This window comes from Emydura macquarii, unplaced genomic scaffold, assembly GCF_026122565.2.
Source record: "Emydura macquarii macquarii isolate MOO-44397 ecotype Brisbane River unplaced genomic scaffold, CSIRO-AGI_Emac_v2 contig_2676, whole genome shotgun sequence".
NCBI classification, from domain to species: Eukaryota; Metazoa; Chordata; order Testudines; family Chelidae; genus Emydura; species Emydura macquarii.
The window spans coordinates 10667921-10686137 of NW_027132813.1; the positions used below are offsets into that span (position 1 = coordinate 10667921).

The 18217-nt window shown below is 46.2% G+C and overlaps 1 protein-coding gene across 1 annotated transcript in view; it reads right to left on the bottom strand.

Moving 5' to 3' along the window:
• Positions 1-18217, bottom strand: part of DNAH14 (dynein axonemal heavy chain 14) — a 584657-nt gene that overhangs the window by 47532 nt on the left and 518908 nt on the right. Inside the window, exons 89-92 of the mRNA XM_067564773.1 lie at positions 13581-13780; positions 13300-13336; positions 2315-2492; positions 2089-2210 (exon numbers count right to left, since the gene is read on the bottom strand). Coding sequence (XP_067420874.1) covers positions 2089-2210; positions 2315-2492; positions 13300-13336; positions 13581-13780 — 537 coding nt within the window. The remainder of the gene's footprint in view (positions 1-2088; positions 2211-2314; positions 2493-13299; positions 13337-13580; positions 13781-18217) is intronic.

Sequence of the window (18217 nt, forward strand, 5' to 3'; positions counted from 1 at the left end):
TCTGTATCTTTTATGTGAACTGTATTGAAAAACAGCAAATTCTCCTCTGCCCAGACACTATTTCCATTGTCACAGAGAAGTTTTGACCTGTAGTTACTCCTTGGTTTTGGAAGGAATATAAACATTCAAGCTTCAGATCATAAGCAAACCGCTAATGGTTAGTTATTCCATAATTGCCATAGGGTTTTACAGCTAGGAGTGGCCTGTGTCATAGATAGGATACCGGAGCCGATGGACCACAGGTCTGATCCCATCTGGCCATTCCTGATTTTGTTAAGGCATGCCACTGATATAACTGAAGTAAACTAAAAGGAAGTATACTCTGCATTTTGGAAATGTGTACAGCACAAGGTGTAAGCCAGACAGAGCTGTATGCTTTCCATATTCTGAATGAGGAACTCAAACCTTTATTTTCCAGGTATGTTCCCCACCCTACAGGGCTTCCTTTTATAGTAAGTATACAACGATCTTGAGTGAAAATTTGGTTGCCTATCAGCATGTTGTTTGTACCTACGTACCTAAAAAGGGACATTTGGAAGTGATCTAAAAACGATGCCTAACTTTGTACTGCATCTGGTGTGTGGTTCCATGTCCTCAGAAGGAACTTCTGGAGAGGCATTCTGCGAAATCCCACGCAGGGGATGATGCCAATACATGGAACCAGCAATCCTAGATGCTGGAAATAGTTAGCTGTGAATGACCACTGCCAGTAAACAACTCATTAAATGAAGTTTTGGATAGTATAATTATGGACAGAGCCAGACCTATTTTGGACTTTGGGTGAACAATTCCCAGCACTGGGTTAAAAGATTTCTTGATTTTGAACAACTGGTAGGTTTGAATCCTTTCCTGGCAAGTTATGAGTGGGTCTGTTTCTCTGGACAGGGTGCTGACTGGCATGTTGCCCATGAATGGACACAGATGCATAATTTGTGACCTGAGCCTTGCTGTGCGTACTACCATTTATTTTTTAAGAGTACAGATGAAGGGAAGAGTCTTGTACAGCATCAGTCATATTCAAACGTTTATTTTGTTTTTGTCATGCTGTGGATGTTATTGGTTCAGGAAGAAAATGTATCTAGGTTTTCTTGAGAGCTGCTACTCTTGATTTTTTTTGTCTGCTATGGTAACAATCCTTTCCTGCGTACCCTTGGTGTTGGTAATGACCAATGGATTGCCATCCTTGTTTTGATAGTGAGGGTTGAGGCCTCTGCAGTCTCAGCTACTTATTTCTCTAATGATTTCCCAAACCACTCCTCAGTCTTCTAAATTTGGATGTACAGGGTATCTCTTTGGGATGACTATTTGCTATTGTGGGTGCAGCACAGATTCCAGTGAGATAGGAGCCATGGCTCTTGTCACAAATACCATCAAGATGCAGGAAAAATTGCCAAGAATTAATATTTTACACACATCTGAAAGGATTTGACCAGAATAAAACCCAAGACTCCTCAAATCCAAGTAAGGATTATACATTTAAATAATGAGCCACTTGCTTCCCACCAAGAAGGTTTTCCTTATTATTAATAGAAAATATTTTTGGTCTGCACAACCACAGTCAAGCCTATTTGCTCATTCGCAATACAAACTGCTCCTTTAATGAAGGGGAGGTTTACTTATGTCTTTTTGGGACCTGGAGATTCCCCCAAGTAATCTGGGAGGGGTTCTCATCTCTGTGGGAATCTTCATGTTTCTGATCAAATCTTCAGCAGTGGAGTTGTGGCTTAGGATGGGGGTTCTGGCTCCAGCCCAGCTGTCTGTCTCAAAGTCTTATGCTTTGGCAGAGAGAGGGTTGGCAGCTTTGTGGCAGCAGGGCATAGCTCAACCTCTGAAGCTATTAATAAGCTGCCCACAGCATTTCTTGGACTTGGCTTGATTCTTGCAGGGCTTCTCTGCTGCTTTGCTGGGGGACAGAGGGAGCCTGGTTGATAGGTGCTATACTGAAGGAACCAGAGGGTTAAAGCCTCAATGCTCAACTGATAGTGAAGCCAGAAGCTGAAATGAGGTTGCTACTAAATGAAAATCAATAAAAATTAGTTATAAAACAAAATGATGAGTAAAACCTGAACCACCATCTTGTTCCATCACCAGAGGCAGAACTTCTGGTGGACCACGCTGAAGAGCAGGTCTTAGTCCTGGAGCTTCCAACAACAACACTGGACCACCTCCAAATTCCATAGGTGGGGGCATGTTGTGAATGAGGAGAGAAACTGTGCAGCACAATGTTAAAAACAGAATTTTTTTAAAAGAAAGATTAATTTGGGAGAATAAAAGGTTCTTTCTGTTTAAACATTACGTAAACCATTGTACTGACCTTTAGCATCTTTTGCAAGACAAGCCCAAATGGGCCCTGACATTAAGCTTCCCAGTGTAGTTTTAATTTTGGAGGAATGTTCAGTTCCAGGTGTCAGTTCTTTATCTTGCTCCTCTACAGTGAGTGGCAGCTGCCTTAGAATGTCAGATGCTATTTCCAGTACTAATTCGTCCTGGCTCTTTCCACCACTGGGGGGAGGGGGGGGGGAGGAAAAAAGAGTAAGACTTAAAATTCTGCAATTGTTAGAACTGGAGGGGTGCAATAGGAGATGATCTAATGCTCCCACTTCCCCTATGTATGGACATATCCTAATATTTCTAGACCATCTCTAACGGGTTTCTGTAATTAGATGAGTGGATATGTACAAAGCGTTAAGTTGTGGGGGATATTCCAAAAGAATGGTCCTTTCAGCATGACATTGGGGAAGTGTTAATGAGCTATGTAGTAAGGCAGATTCCTGAAAAAACTGTAAAACCATTTTAAACTGAGAATTACAGATAAATAGTTCACTACGCAAGTTAGTTACATGGGCATTTGATCATCTTCCTAATGGTTGTTTTTATGGGAGCTAGAATATATCTGACTTTAACTTCAGTGGAGTTTCTTCTGATTAGCACAGGGATAAGAAGTGAACATGGCCCAGCATGTGAAATGCATTCCCCACTCAGCTTCAGGTGTTAGAGGCTGTCAGCTGTTACAAGGGACATACTGAGCTCAGGTCCTGGAAGATCACAGACCTACCCAAGAGGCCCCTGTCTCTCACCGTATAATTGCAGCATTAGCACAACTGCCAGTAGCAGTAGCATTTGGGCTGGTGACCCCCTCAGTTTATACAGGAGAGAGCAGGAGGCAGAGTATTCTCCATAGGGGATCTTTGACTCTAGAGTTCACTCCATTGCCAAAGGGAGTTCACCAAGCACAGATCTATTATCCCTCTGAGCACACTGCAAAGCGCAACTTCTCACAAACTTCCAGTCGGGCTGGTTGGGAGTGAATGGTAACTGCTTGGGGTTCACTCTTATCAATGGGGTGATCATGCTAAGTTGTACAGTACTGAGTGAGCAGGTCATTTCTGTTGTACAAGAGTTTGGATTTTGTTTTGTGTTAGGATGAACAATGAACAAGAGCCACATACCTGGAAATGGAATAAACTACATGGTTACCATTCTCCTTTTAAATAGATTTCAGTTAGGTTTCATTCAGAAGGACTTTCCTTCTTTGTTCCTCATTCTACCTGAACTGGTTTCCCCATCCCTAGTTTCTGAGCACTCTACCAAACAGGTAATTTTTGCTTCTCAAGTCCTTCACTGGATTTCAAACTTAGTTTAAGGAGTGGTTGTTCCAGCTGCATCAGTTTGTTATACTATTTAGTCCAGATAGTTCTCGCCCAATTTGACTCTATCAAATGCAAACTTTAGTTCCCAGCCCGGATTAGAGCTGCCTCCCATGTGCTGAGTGGTGGGACCCTGGATTTTGCTCTAGCCCGTTCATTATAAAGAGAAGGGCAGACCAGCCACTAAGGTAAAATCCAGATCCAAACTGCTCTAAAATCCACATTATTTGGCTCTGAGCTTGAGTTAGAACTTGTTTAAAGTATAGCTGAGGGTTGACATTTAGGTTACAATGATGCCTAGAAATCTCACATACAGCCAGGAAGATAGTCATTTTCTTTTCTAGGCAAGGCCTCTTTTACTATGCAGTAGATTAGATTTAAATTATGTGGCAAGGCCTCTGGAATTATGCAGTACTGCTGAACACTGCAGAGAACCTAGCAGTTGGAAGGGAGGGGAGACTGCCAAATAAAACACTGAAGAAAGAATTAGAGAACCAGGAAAGGAGAGAATCTTGATAGCCAAGGGAGAAAAGATTTCAGGAAGAATAGCACAGTTGACTATGTTAAAGGCAGCCAAGTATTCAAGGAGGATGAGAATATTTTAAGGTATAGGCCCTGGTATTTGGCCAGGAATAGGTCATTAGAGGCTTTGGTAAGAGCAGTGTCAGTGAAGTATACAGGTCGGAATCCAGACTGGAGGAGGTCTAGGGGTGGAACTGGAGGAGGAGAAATTCATACAGTGGTTGTAGATGAGGCATTAAATGAGTTTTGAGAAGGAAGAGTAGTCAACAGTTGCACAGGCAACATGAGATCAAAGGTGTGTTTTTAAGATTGAGGAGATTAAAGTATGTTTACATTGTGAGGGGAATAAACCAAAGACAATAAAGAGGTTGAGGAAAAAATAAGGAGTAGGGTCGAAGTGGAAGGAGGAGATCACAGTGGGATGGGTATGGAGTTGCTGGGGCAGATGGAAGGGCTAGAGGAAGATATCAGATGATAAACTTCAATGTTGGTGTTGAGGTAAAAGAAGGATAGGGTGGGTAGGTAGGAAGGAAAAAGGAAGTCGAGCAGGAGGATTCCACAGTATCTTAATGATATTTTTTATTGGAAAAAATATTCTTTGAGGTAAAAGAGAAAACCATGACAAAATTACACATTGTTAAAATATACTAAGGATATACTACAGTCTGTCAGCATACCTTATGTCATGTAGGGATATGAAAAATAAACCACCCCCCTGAGCGACATAAGTTATACTGACATAAGTGTTCATGTGCACAGCACTGTTTGTGGGAGAGTTTCTTCTGCTGACATAACTTCTGCCGTGCGCGGAGGTGGTGGTATTATGCTGACTGGAGAGCTCTCTCCCATCAGCATAAAGCGTCTTAACCAGACACTTTGCAGCCGTGAAGTTGCATTGGCATAGCTGTGCCACTGCAGTGCTGTACATGTAGGGATGCCCTTAAGGCATTTATGTGATCCCAGACAAGCCAGATCCTGTCTAAGGCCTGGTCTACACTAGAGACTTTTGTTGACAAAATTCAGCTTTTTGCACCAAAACAGTGGATGGTGTACACATTGCAACCCGCTTTCCCCCACCAACTCCCCTGACTTTGCAACAAAATAAAACCGCCACGACGAGAGGCACAGAGCTTTTTGAGCCAAACTTTTAGCGACAAAGCATCAGTGAAGACACCGCGTTTTGGTTGTGTCATGGTAAATGGCCTTCAGGAATGTTCCACAATGCCCATCACGACCACTGTGACCATCAGTTTAAACTCTGCTGCCCTACAGCCATCCTCTCCTCTCCCGTTAAAGTCCTGGGAATTTTTGAAATTCTACTTCTTGCTTGGTTAGTGTGGAGAGCTTACATTGCATCTTCCCAGCTGACCATGGTGGCTCCACACATCAAAAGCTCTCCCACTTGGAGCACATTGGAGCTTCTGGATCTGATTGGCATTTGGGGAGAAGAGGCTGTGCAATCCCAGGTCCACTCCAGCTGAAGGACCTTCAACATGTATGGTCAAATTTCTTGTTTAATGGCGGAGAAAGGCTATGAATGGGACACGCTGCAGGGCTGTGCGAAACTCAAGGAGCTGCAGCAAGGGTACCAAAAGGCTAGGGAGTCAAACTGTCACGCTGGTGCAGAGCCAAAGACCTGCTGCTTCTATAAGGAGCTGGACGCTATTTTCAGTGGTGACCCCACCTCACTGCCAAGAGATCCATTGATACCTCCACGAGCCTGGAGGCAGCAGACACTGGACTGAATCCTGACAAAGAAGTTGTGGACAAGGTGGTCGAGTTGGAGGATGATGTGGAGCAGGGGAGTGGGTTGTTTGCTGACATAGGGAGCCAGGACCTCTTTTCAACCCTGGAGGCTTTGAGCCAGTCCCAGCCCTCCCACTCTAATATGCAGGATGCAGGAAGGGGAGCTTGGGTAAATGATTTATTTGAGCTTGATGTTGCTTGGTTACATGAGGTACAGCTGTCCTTTGTTTTGTTGCATTATACAGCTGGTTGAAGGGATAGAAATGCACAAAAGTAGCTGTTTGCATGTGCTTCCCATTCTCCTGTTCATATAGGCAATGTAGTGTAAAAGTGTGTTAATGCATCCTGAGATTTCACGGGTATCCTCCAGAGAGATCTCTAAGAAACTTTCCTGGAGGTACTCGCCAATCCTCTGCCAGAGATTCCTCAGCAGAGCTGTTTTGTTTCTTCCCCCATTGTAGGAAACTTTCCCACACCAATCGGCAATCACTTGTGCAGGAACCAAAGTGGCACACTGGCGAGCAACATAGAGATCCGGTTTGAAGCTGCTTGGATGGAGGAGATGCACCCTAGCATCCTTGCTTACTCTCAAGAGTGAGATATCAGCTTCTATGGCCCCACCTGTGGAAAATGGTGTCACAATTTGAAATTTTGTCCCTATCTATGTTTATCAATACTCCCAAACAATCACCCAGTACCTTTTCCCCAGCTTGAGTACCTCCCCTCCCCCTGGACACAACTCACCATGCCCTGATTGATCGTTGAGCTGTGTGCTTGCCAGGGGACAGTGAGAAAGAGTAATGCATCAATGCTGTTATTGTGCTCATCATAATGCTTCTGTTTATTGTTTGTTGTGCTTCTACAGATGTGCCCTTGAGGGAACACCCCTCCACACTGGCAAGCACCTGCAGCTAAGAAAATGACCAAGGAGAATCAAAGAGAAGATGTTCCAAGAACTTCTCCAGTCCTCTGAGGCAGAAAAGAAACAAAAAAAGGCATAGAGACACACTGTCTTAAAATCAGAAAATTGATAGGCAAGAGAGAAGGGAAAACCAGGAGCGAGTGATAGCAGGTGATGAGTGCATGATACAAGCCAGGGAGAAGCAAACAGAGCTGCTAAAGTCGCTCATAATGTTGCAGATTGAATTCATGCATGCTTGCCTCCCCCTAACAGCCAGTGCAGAACTGCTTTCCATGCTCTTCCCAAATTCCACTTTCACATTCCTACCAAACTCCGGCTGTCTCGGTACCCCGTTCACTCCACCCCTTCAGACAGCTTCCAGAATGACAGCTGGACTTACACTCAGCTATCATAGCTCTCACTGTCCCTCACTGCTTTCTCTCCTCCAGCCCAGCTTTTCATGTGCGTTGTGAATAATTGTTATTTATTAAAGACATTCTCTGTGTAGAATAAGCAATCTTTAGCTGTCTCTTGCACATGGTGGTTGCACCTCACATTGATAAGCAGTGCAAGCTGGATAGCAGTCATAGCATGGCACAGTGCTGTTTACAAAGACACCTGATTGGTGCTCATTGTCAAAATAGTTCCTCAAGGCCTTCTTGATTTGAATCCCCCCCTCCCATTGTACCCCTCTAATAATCCTGACATCTGGTTGTTCACATTCATCCGCAAGGCAATCCGCCTCTGCGCTCCACCCAGGGGGAAACTTTTCACCTTTAGTTTCACAAATATTATGGAGCACATAGCAGGCAGCTATAAACATGGAAATATTTTCATTTAGATCTAACCTGCCATAAAGACATTGCCAGTGAGCTTTTAATCTGCCAAATGCACATTCAATGGTCATTCAGCACCTGCTCAACCTGTTATTGAAGCACTCCTTGCTGCTATCCAGATTGCCTGTATAAGACTTCATGAGTCATGGCAATAAAGGGGTAGGCTAGGTCTCCCAGAATCACTATGGATCCACAACAGCCCCAGTGGAATCTTCTATTTGGAGTGATTGCTCATATCCATTCCAATATAGGTGAGTGCATGCTACCGTGCACTGGTTCCTGGAACTCTTTTCCCCTTAACAGACCCTGTAGGGTCGGCTTAGGCGCCCCCTGGAGTACCGCACTCATGCCGCGGTATATGAGGCACCGCCGACCCTACGGGCCCTCAGTTCCTTCTTTCTGCACATGTTGGTTGCTGGAACGTCCTGCCTCTTGCCTCTCGCAGGTAGCATTCCCCCTACTGAACTTTGTTATCGATTGTTTGAATAGTTAAGTGTTAAGTAGAGTGTTTAGAATAGAAGTCTTTAGGGGCTTAGGGCCGGGCCATGCCCGGCTCACCTGGTTTTAAGTCTTGCGCTGCTTGCGGCAAGCCCTTTCCAGTGAGTGACCCTCACGATCGCTGCCTCAGGTGCCTGGGAGAGCAGCATTGGAGGGAGAAATGCAAGATATGTAAAGCCTTCAAGCTTAGGACTCAGAAGGAGCAGGATATTAGGCTGAAGGCTATTCTGATGGAGACGGCGCTCCGACCAGCTTCCGAACCGCCGCGTTCCACCTCGGCACCAAGCGTCTCCTTGGTGCAGAGTGCTCCACTGGCACCGGAGTCCACTTGACGCCGACCATCCCCAGTGACGAAGAAGAAACCGTGCCAGGGCATGGAGCGCCCATGCTCCCCCGCACCAAGTGCGCGGGCAGGGTTGAGCACAGAGGTGCACCAGCCATGCCCCATAGAGCTCGCTCTGGAGCCTGCATGTCCGCACAAGGAGCCTCCCCTGACTCCTGGGGTGGGGGAGCACCCCTGAAAGGTCTGTTGGAGTCGGGCTCCACACCGAGATGCCACGGACAGCACCATTCCCGGTCCTTGAAGGGCAAGCGACACCAAAAGTCCTTGGTGCCAAGGAGGCAGGTGTCGTCATCCAGCTCATCGGGGTGTGCGTCCTCCCATCGGCACTGCTTGTGGAAGCACCGACACTCATCCATCTCATCGGGGTCATCTAGAGGCCGGTCCCTGACTAGGGGCAGTAAAAGCCGGAGACAGGATTGTCGGCACCGGTCCAATGGCTCCGGGTCCCGGAAAGGCAAGGGTGCTTGATGCCATCAAGACGCTCCACAGCCGGCACCGGGGTGGCTGCAAGGTATCTGGCAGTGGCCTTATTGGGGCCCATGGGGGGGCACAGATGGGACAAGGAACTGTGTCAGTTCCATCCTCAGTGGTGCAGACGGTGCCACCCCCACCTAGCCAACAGGCTAAGGGCCATTCCTCAGAGGAGGAATCAGACCCGGAGGAGGGACCCTCTGCGGGGCCCCCTCAACAATCCTCCTCCTCCTCTCCAGATGAAGTAGCTGCTAGAGACCACAGGGTGCCACTACCAGATTTAAGGATGCACCAGGAGCTCCTGAAAAGGGTGGCCTCTAACCTCAATTTGGAGCTTAAGGAACTATTAGAGGAGGAGGATCCCCTCTTTGGTGGTGTTGGGTCAGCGGGACAATCAAGGGTGGCCCTACCCATACACGACAGGGTCCTTAAGCTAGCCAAGGCCCTGTGGCAAACCCCTGCCTTGGTTGCCCCCACATCTAAGGGCGCCAAGAAAAAATACTATGTCCTGGCAGAGGGGTTTGAGTTTTTGTTTACCCACCTGGCCCCGGGGACCCTGGTGATGGATGCGGCCAACCAGAGGGACAGGCAGTATGGCCAAGGCACCACTCCCAAAAACAAAGACAATAAAAACTAGATTTATTTAGGAGGAAGGTGTACTCCACTGGGGGATTGCAAACCACCAAGCATTGCAAACTACCAAGTTCCGCATTGCAAACCACCAAGCCCTCTTAGGACGTTACAACCTTAACCTCTGGGACTCCATGTGGCGGTTCGCAGAGAGGTTGCCCCAGGACCAGGCGGCGGACTTTGTCACGGTCCTTGAGGAGGGGATCATGGTGGCAGGGGCAGCGCTGCAAATCGCCAGTGATGCAGTGGACACTGCAAGTAGAGCCATGGCCTCTGCGATAGCGATGAGACGGTGTTCGTGGCTGCAGTCATCAGGGCTGTCGCAAGAGGTGCAGCAATCCATACAGGACCTGCCCTTTGACAGGGCGGGCCTGTTCTCGGATAAGACTGATGAGAAGTTGCACGCTCTTAAGGATTCGCGAGCCACGCTCCGTTTCTTGGGCCTCTACAATCCCCAGTTCTTGAGGCGTCAGTCTCAGCCGCAGCCCCAATACCAGCCACAGCCACAGCCTAGGCCATCGCCTAGACCCTTTCAGCCCTGTAGGACCAGAGAAAGGAGCAGGGGGTTCGGGCATTGTAACAGTTCCAACTCATCCGCAACCTCCCATCAAGGCCCCTCTAAGGGACCCAATCATAAAAAGCAATTTTGATGGTGCGCCCGAGGGTGGCACCACTACCTCTCTCCCGGACCTGCCCCTACATTGTCAGACAGGCTAAGACCCTTCTATGCTGAATGGCAAAACATCACCTCGGACCGCTGGGTCCTCAGCTTAGTTCTCCGGGGATATGCCCTCCAACTTATGGCCTTCCCCTCCAACTTCCCCCCACCCCATCCCTCTTCAGGGACCCCTCTCATGAGCAACTCCTTTTGCAGGCGGAAATACCCTCCTCGACCTGGGGGCGGTGGTAGTGGTTCCCCCGCATGAAACAGGGAGGGGATTTTACTCAAGATACTTTCTCATCCACAAAGCAAAAGGGGGCCTACGCCGACTAAACAAATTCATCAAGTGTTTCAGGTTTCACATGGTCTCCCTAGCCTCCATTATCCCTGCTCTGGATCTAGGAGATTGGTATGCCATCCTCGATTTGAAGGATGCGTATTTCCATATTTCCATCCTTCCCAGTCACAGGCACTTCCTCCGGTTTATGGTAGCTGGCTGCCATTACCAATTCACGGCCCTGCCCTTTAGCCTCTCATCCACCCCAAGGGTATTTACGAAGTGCATGGCGGTGGTGGCGGCCCACTTGCGCCGCAGAGGAGTGCAGATTTTCCCGTACCTGGACAACTGGCTGATATGGGGCAGGTCCAGGTCCCAAGTTCAGAACAGCATATCCCTCACTTGTGTGACATGCACCAGACTGGGGCTGCTCATAAACGAGCAGAAGTCCACTCTTACCCTGGTGCAATGCATAGAGTTCATTGGGACCACCTTGGACGCTACCCAGGCCAGAGCCTTCCTCCTGCAGCCTCGGTTAGAGGCTATGGCTGCAATTATTGCCCAGCTACACAGGTGCCCCACGATGACAGCCAGGCACTGCCTGCAGCTGCTAGGGCACGTGGCGGCCTGCATGTATGTGGTGAGGCTGGCTCGCCTCAAACTCAGGCCTCTCCAGGCATGGTTGGCCTCAGCATATGCACTGAGAAGACACCCCTTGAACAGAGTGGTCACAGTACCCCCAGGGGTCCTAGCCTCACTGAACTGGTGGAGGACTCCCGGGGCAGTGTTGAAAGGAGTTCCTTTCAGGGATCTGGCCCCATCGGTCACCCTGATCTTGGATGCCTCGGACATGGGATGGGGGGCCCACATCAGTGCTGACCTGAGCACCCAGGGGCTGTGGTCGGAGGAGGAGAAGAACCTCCACATCAATATGAGAGAGCTCAGGGCAGTCTGGTTGGCTTGCAAGGTGTTTCTCAGATTCCTCAGGGGCAGGATGGTTCAGGTCCTGACGGACAATACCGCAGTCATGTTTTACATGAACAGGCAGCGGGGAGCACGCTCCTCAGCTCTCTGCCAAGAGCAAGATGTGCAACCCACACTGATGTCAGTGAAATGCCCATGGTTATCCACAAGTACCTTCAGTACCATAGAGAAGTACTCCTTTCTATTGAGGTACTCCATTGCAAGATGGTCTGGGGCCAAAATTGGGATATGCGTGCCATCTATCGCCCTGCCACAGTTAGGGAATCCCATTGTTGCAAAGCCATCCACTATTTCACACATATTTCCAAAATTCAGTCCCTTGTAGCAGAATGCAATTAATGGCCTTGCACACTTGTGATAACACCGCTCCAATGGCGGACTTTCTGTCTCCAAACTGATTAGCAACCGAATGATAGCATTCTGGCGTTGTCAGCTTCCACACAGCAATTGCCATGCATTTCTCCACCGCGAGGGCAGCTCTAATTCTGGTGTCCTTGCACCACAGGGCAGAAGTGAGCTCTGTACAGAGTTCCATGAACAGGGCTTTGCACGTTGAAAAGTTCTGCAGCCTCTGCTTGTCATCCCAGACCTGCGTAACGATGCGACCCCAACACTCAATGGTTGTTTCATGCACCCAAAAGTGGCATTGCACCATGTGCAGATGCTCCTTGAATGCAAGCAGTATTCCGGCATTGTTTGTTTGCATGGCACACAGCAGGTCAGGCGCCTCAGATTCCAGTTCTGATTGGGAGTTCATGATATACTGCATGGCCAGCTGTGATGTAATCAGAACACTGAAAACAACAGTGGAGAGCAGTACAGGATCCATCTTTCAGATAGAGATGGTGGGTGCTCAGGAAACTGGGGCTGTTGAAAAATGCCACTAAACATAGTCAGAAACCCATGGAATGCTGGATTGGAAATCACTGCATCATGGGACATTGAGCCTGCACCCATGATGCACTGCGATCCTCTCCACCAACTCCTAGTGGCACAAGGTGGCAAGGTGCACAGTGGGACAGCTGCCTACAGGACACTGCTCTCACTGTCAATGCTAGAGCACCAACTGTGGACTCGAGTGCTGTGTGGACAGACACGAGCATTTTAACTGCAATGCTTTTTGATCACTGCTGTAACTTGCGTTTGATAAAACTTTCTAGTGTAGACAAGGCCTAATTAGGGATTCTTTGATGGGTGAGAGCTCTGTTATATATCTTCATAAAGGAAGAGAGATGTTTTCGGTCAAATTAGTGCTGAATGCCTTTACCTTCAAAAAGCGGGAGAGCTTAAATGCATAAATCCTCTGGAACTTATAACCCTGTTAGAGGCCAACAATTATGGACTCAATAGACACTGGTTTTGTGTCTCATTACAACAATCTGTAACCCATTAACTCTCCTTTATCCTACGACTGCAGAGATAGTGTTAACTGCTCATTCTATTTTGAACATGCAACATGTGTTCACTCCTATGTGTTAACTCCTTATGCTTAACAATCTGTTCCACCTTATATTTAGCTGTGACACACTAAGGCCTGGTCTACACTAGGAAATTAAGTTGGCATAACTATATCGCTTATAAAAACTGTCGTGTAACTCCGCACCACTTAGTGATACAGTTAAACCCCTGGTTTAGACAGTGCTAGGTTGATGGAAGAATTCTCCTGTTGACCTAGCAATTGCCTCTCAGGGAGGTGGATTACCTATGCTGAAAGAACAAGCCCTCCCTTTGGCATAGGTAGTGTCTTCACTGAAGTGCTGCAACAGCGCAACTGTGGTTTAACCTGCTGTGGTTTAAGCATAAACAAGGCCTGAGTATCTCTCCCACAGCTAAAGAAGAGTTCTGCAGAGCTCAAAAGCTTGTATCTCACCAATAAAAACTGGTCCAATAAAGCTTACCTCACCCACTTTGTCTTACTCTTGAAGACATTCAGTAAATCAGAGGTATGTAGATGCAAATAACCTTTAAATTGTGGGTAAGCATGACAAATAACTTTCTAATTCTTTTAGGTAATAGATTTTGCTTTGTTCTGTCACCAAAACAGTTCCTTTTTAAAACACTGACCTGGTGATCAGGCTGTCCATCCTCATTCCTGGCTGCATACTGACAATGGTATCAATAAAGGTTTGTGCCTGAGATTCCAGGAATGCTCTTCCAGCACAGGCATGCATTCCAAATAGCTCAGGTGAATCAGTGTCTGGCAGAGACTCTAGATAGGCTCTACAGTCTTGTAAGCTATCTGTGGCAGACACAGGTCGATATACCTGCAAAATAAATGACAAATATTTTATTTCCCTACTTAATGAAAGGCTGGTTAGTTGCAAAAAAAAAAAGATTACACATAAGTAACCTTTCTTCTTTGAGGTTGCTTATATAGTCCCAACAGGTGCTGCTTTTCTAGAAGATTCCTGAAACTCAGTGGGGCCTAATATTCCTTACAGGTGGGAATATATACAAGCCAATTTGAAGAATAGAATTATATTGCAAATACCCTTCTGCTTGCTCAGTTATCTGATGAACACATCCATTTATATATGTGTTTCTGGGAGTTTTTTGAGCGTGTAAAGCATTTTGTACTTTGAAATTTTTTTTTTAAAGTATATAGCCCTCCCCCCATCCCTCTTTCTCTCGTGCAGAAGGATTAAACTGCATAATTATTCATTCTTAAGGTTTATATATGGGCCAAAATATCTTCTATTAATGTAAAAGAAATCAACTCACCTTCCTTTAAAATAACAAAAAATGAACACTAAGACATGGTGGGAGTTCAGTACTCTCTTCTATGCACAAGAGCTGTCAACTTATGTCTACTTACAGATGTTTTTGCTTTAAAAATATATATTTCAATGTTATTTTTAAAATTCAGTAATAAAAACTATTTTAAATTAATGCTGTCACTGTGTTGTTCAGATAATTCTAAGCTAGTAATGCAATTGATTCTGCATCAGAGTTAACTTTCCTGATTTGTCCTAGTACTTCTGAGTAGCAGAGGTAGAAACACAAGAAAGCCGTCCCGGCTACACTTAGTCTGTGCGGAAAAGAAGGTTTACTTACTAGTGTACTATTTTGCTTCAGGAGTTGCCGCTGTGCATTCACACTTATGAGTTCTAGTGCTGATCTGGGAAACTATGTAAAAAGCTGTCTGCTATGGGGGTACAGGAGCACTTTTTCACTAGGATGATATCAACTCCATCTACATAATGGAATACACCCCTGCCTGGCCAACTCAGATCTTTCTCCTATTTTGCAAAGTCCAGAAAGAACTCTGTGGGTATGTCTACACTGCAGACTGAAGTCGATTTACTTTAAATCGACTTTTCCTGCTGAATTTTAGAAGTCGCAGGAGTGTGATCACACCACACTCCTTGTGCTGGGCTTGTGCGTCCCCACTTGCCATGCTTGGGTCGACATTCAAAGCAGTGCACCGTGGGTAGCTATCCCACAGCACAACTAGCCGCAGAGGCTTTTGCGTGCCATTTTTCTATGCCGTGTGCATGCTGTTGCCGGAGAGACATAGAGCCCACTTAGATCTGCACTATCATTGTGAGCATCACAAATACCTCATGGCTTATCCTGCAGTATTTCAAAGGCAAGAGAATAGCACTGTTACTGAGGCTGCCCTGCTACAAGCCATAGAGCGGAACAATTCCCGTTTGCTGAATGCTGTCATCTTCAGTCCGTGGGAAACCAGCACAGATTGGTGGGATCAGATCGTTATGAAGGTGTGAGATGATGAGCTGTGGCTGCAGAACTTTTGTATGCAAAAGGCCACTTTCTTTGAACTTTGTGCGGAGCTGTCCCCAGCCCTGAAGTGTATGAATACTTGCTTGAGACCAGCTCTGACAGTGAATAAGCAAGTGGCCATCGCTTTGTGGAAGCTGGCAACCCCAGACTGCTACCTGTCAGTTGGGAATCATTTCGGAGTCTGTAAGTCCACCGTGGGAGCTGCTGCAATGCAAGTGTGCAGGGCCATCAATAGACTTCCGCTAAGAAGGATAGTGAGTTTGAGTAACATGCAGGACATAGTGGATGGGTTTGCCGCAGTGGGGTTCCCAAATTGTGGGGGAGCAATAGATGGCACGCATAGCTCTATCCTAGCACCTTACTACCTTGCCACAGACTACATAAACTGGAATGAATACTTTGCAATGGTGTTGCAGGCCTGTGTGGATTACAGGGGATGTTTCACCGACATCAGTGTGGGGTGGTCTGGAAAGGTTCATGACGCGCGCATCTGTAGGAACTCAGGTCTGTTCAATAATATGCAGGTGAGCACTTTCTTCCCTGGCCAAAAAATAAACACTGGGAATGTGGAAATGCCAATAGTGATCTTGGGGGATCCTGCCTACCCCTTGCTTCCTTGGCTAATGAAGCCCTATACAGGGCACCTGGACAGCAAGAAGAAGTGTTTCAATAATAGGCTCAGCAACTGCAGGATGGTGGTTGAATGTGCATTTGGCCACCTAAAAACCAGATGGAGATGTCTGTTTACTAGGCTTGACATCAGTGAGAAGAACATCCCATCACTTATATCTGCGTGCTCCATAATTTGTGTGAAATGAAGGGGGAAAGTTTTCCCAGGGTGGGGCTTTGGAGGCTGATAGGTCGGATGCAAATTTTGAGTAGCCAAATTCCAGCGCTATGCTCAGAGCCAACTGCAAAGTGCTTCGGCTTCGGGAAGCATTGACAAACTGGTTTTGCAATGAACTGCAGTAATGTACGTCTGTGCTGTGCCTTTACTTCCCATCCCCCACCCTCTCTCCAGCGGCCCCCTCCCCTTTTCTCCCCAACCAAGCTATGAATGAATAAAGACATTTTTTTTTATGCTACAAAGTTTTATTTGTGACCTGTTATAATGAGGGGAAAGGAGGATAACTTAACAGTGTAAAGTGTCATTGTGCAAGCAACTGTGGTTGCGTGCAGTTCTTAAAGGGGCTGTTGTGTCCATCTGCTCACCTCCACTGGTGTGGAGTGCAGCACTTACTGCTTCCTGCTCAGTCTCCTCCTAGACTGCTTGGGGGTGGGGGCTGATAACAAAGCGGTAGACGGTGGAGAGTTTTGGAGGTGTTGCAGAGGAAGTCTGCCCTGCTGCTGCTCTTCCTGTTGCATATCACACTCCTGCTCCTGTGCAGATCTTCTGTGTTCTATGTCCATGTCTAACAACAGTTACAAGTAACAAATGCTTCTTTCTTCTTTGAGGTCTTCTGTACATCCCCACTTAGAGGAGATTAGCAAGCGGTGCTCCCATCAAAGGATGGTGGGTGAGGAATTCTAGGCAAAAAAGGAACTGTAGCACCACCTTACCAAACCAAACAATGGATCACAATGCCAAATCCTACCATGGAGGAAGAAATTGCACTGCCCTCCCCAGAAACCTTCTCAAAAACAAATTTGATTCCAAGTAAGCCTGCCTCAGCTCTTTGACCAAACCAAACAATGGATCACAATGCCAAATGCAACAAGTAGTGCTAAGTAAAAGTATGAACAGACCTCCACATTTGCAAATTTCTACATGGGATCATGTCTCAGACAAGCTATAGAGACAGTAGTAAAAGTCCTGAGGTGCACTGTAACAGTGTCCCCATGGCGTGTTAGCATGCAGCAAGCTGGCTTCTCACGCACTAATTCACTATGTAGATGCACCCAGAGTGCCTCTTTTAAGCCAAGAGGTACTGGTCACATCCTTTGATACTACAGTGAACAGGAACTTACATGTGGTGTTTTTATATTTGATGCTAGTAATGTACTTTTCCTCCACTAGTATAGTTATTTCAGCATAACCAGCTAGTTTTATTTTGTTGGTCCCAGTTTTGGTCTTATTTTCAGTCTCTCATAATCTTGTTCAGGCTGAATATTAACCTGAGCTGCTGTGTCCCAGTTTGAGTAGAATAATAGTTTCATTCATTTTCAGTGGCAGTATCCAGTCCCTCTCAGCAGCTTTGTTTGATTCCAGCACACCTATGTAAAACCTCCTCAACCAGATTGTTTTCAACTGCATACTTCTGATTTTTCTGCATTTGGAATCTGCAGCATTTGCAAAATGATTATTTTTCCACATTTATGACACAGCTTCCAAAGGCAAAACACTGTTTGGGACCATACTGTGATCCATACTTTCCACATAATAGTCTATACTCACTCTCCCTCCCCCCCTCACCAGTTGCTTTCATAGTTGATAGTTGCACTTTTTGATTTGATCTTTTTTGGCTATATTCTTTTGTATTTAGTATGATGAATAACCGCTTCTGGTGAATTCAGCTCTTTGGCTTCAGCTTTCAGAGTTTCTGCTGCTTTGCATATGTGGAGAGCTTTTTCTTAAGTTAAATCTCCTTCACGGAGCACTCTCTCTCTTAACACATAGACTTATTTGAAGTATTAAAGACAGTCTTTGTCAGCTCACCAAAGTCACAGGTTTTACTCAACCGCTTTAATTCTGTGACACATTGCTCTATGCTGTCATCAGTTTTTTGTATTCATGTAAAAATGTGTCTCAAAAATCTCATTCCTTTTTGGCATGCAATATTCCTAAAATTTGGTCAGTATTTTATTTAACTTCATGCTTTCACCTTCTTCAGACTTAGTGTTATAAATATCCAATCCTTCCTCCCCAACAATATACAAAATGATTGGTGATTTTACTTTATTATTTTTCTCTTCTGCCCTTAACAATTCAAATCTCTTTCAGAATTTTTTTCCAGTTC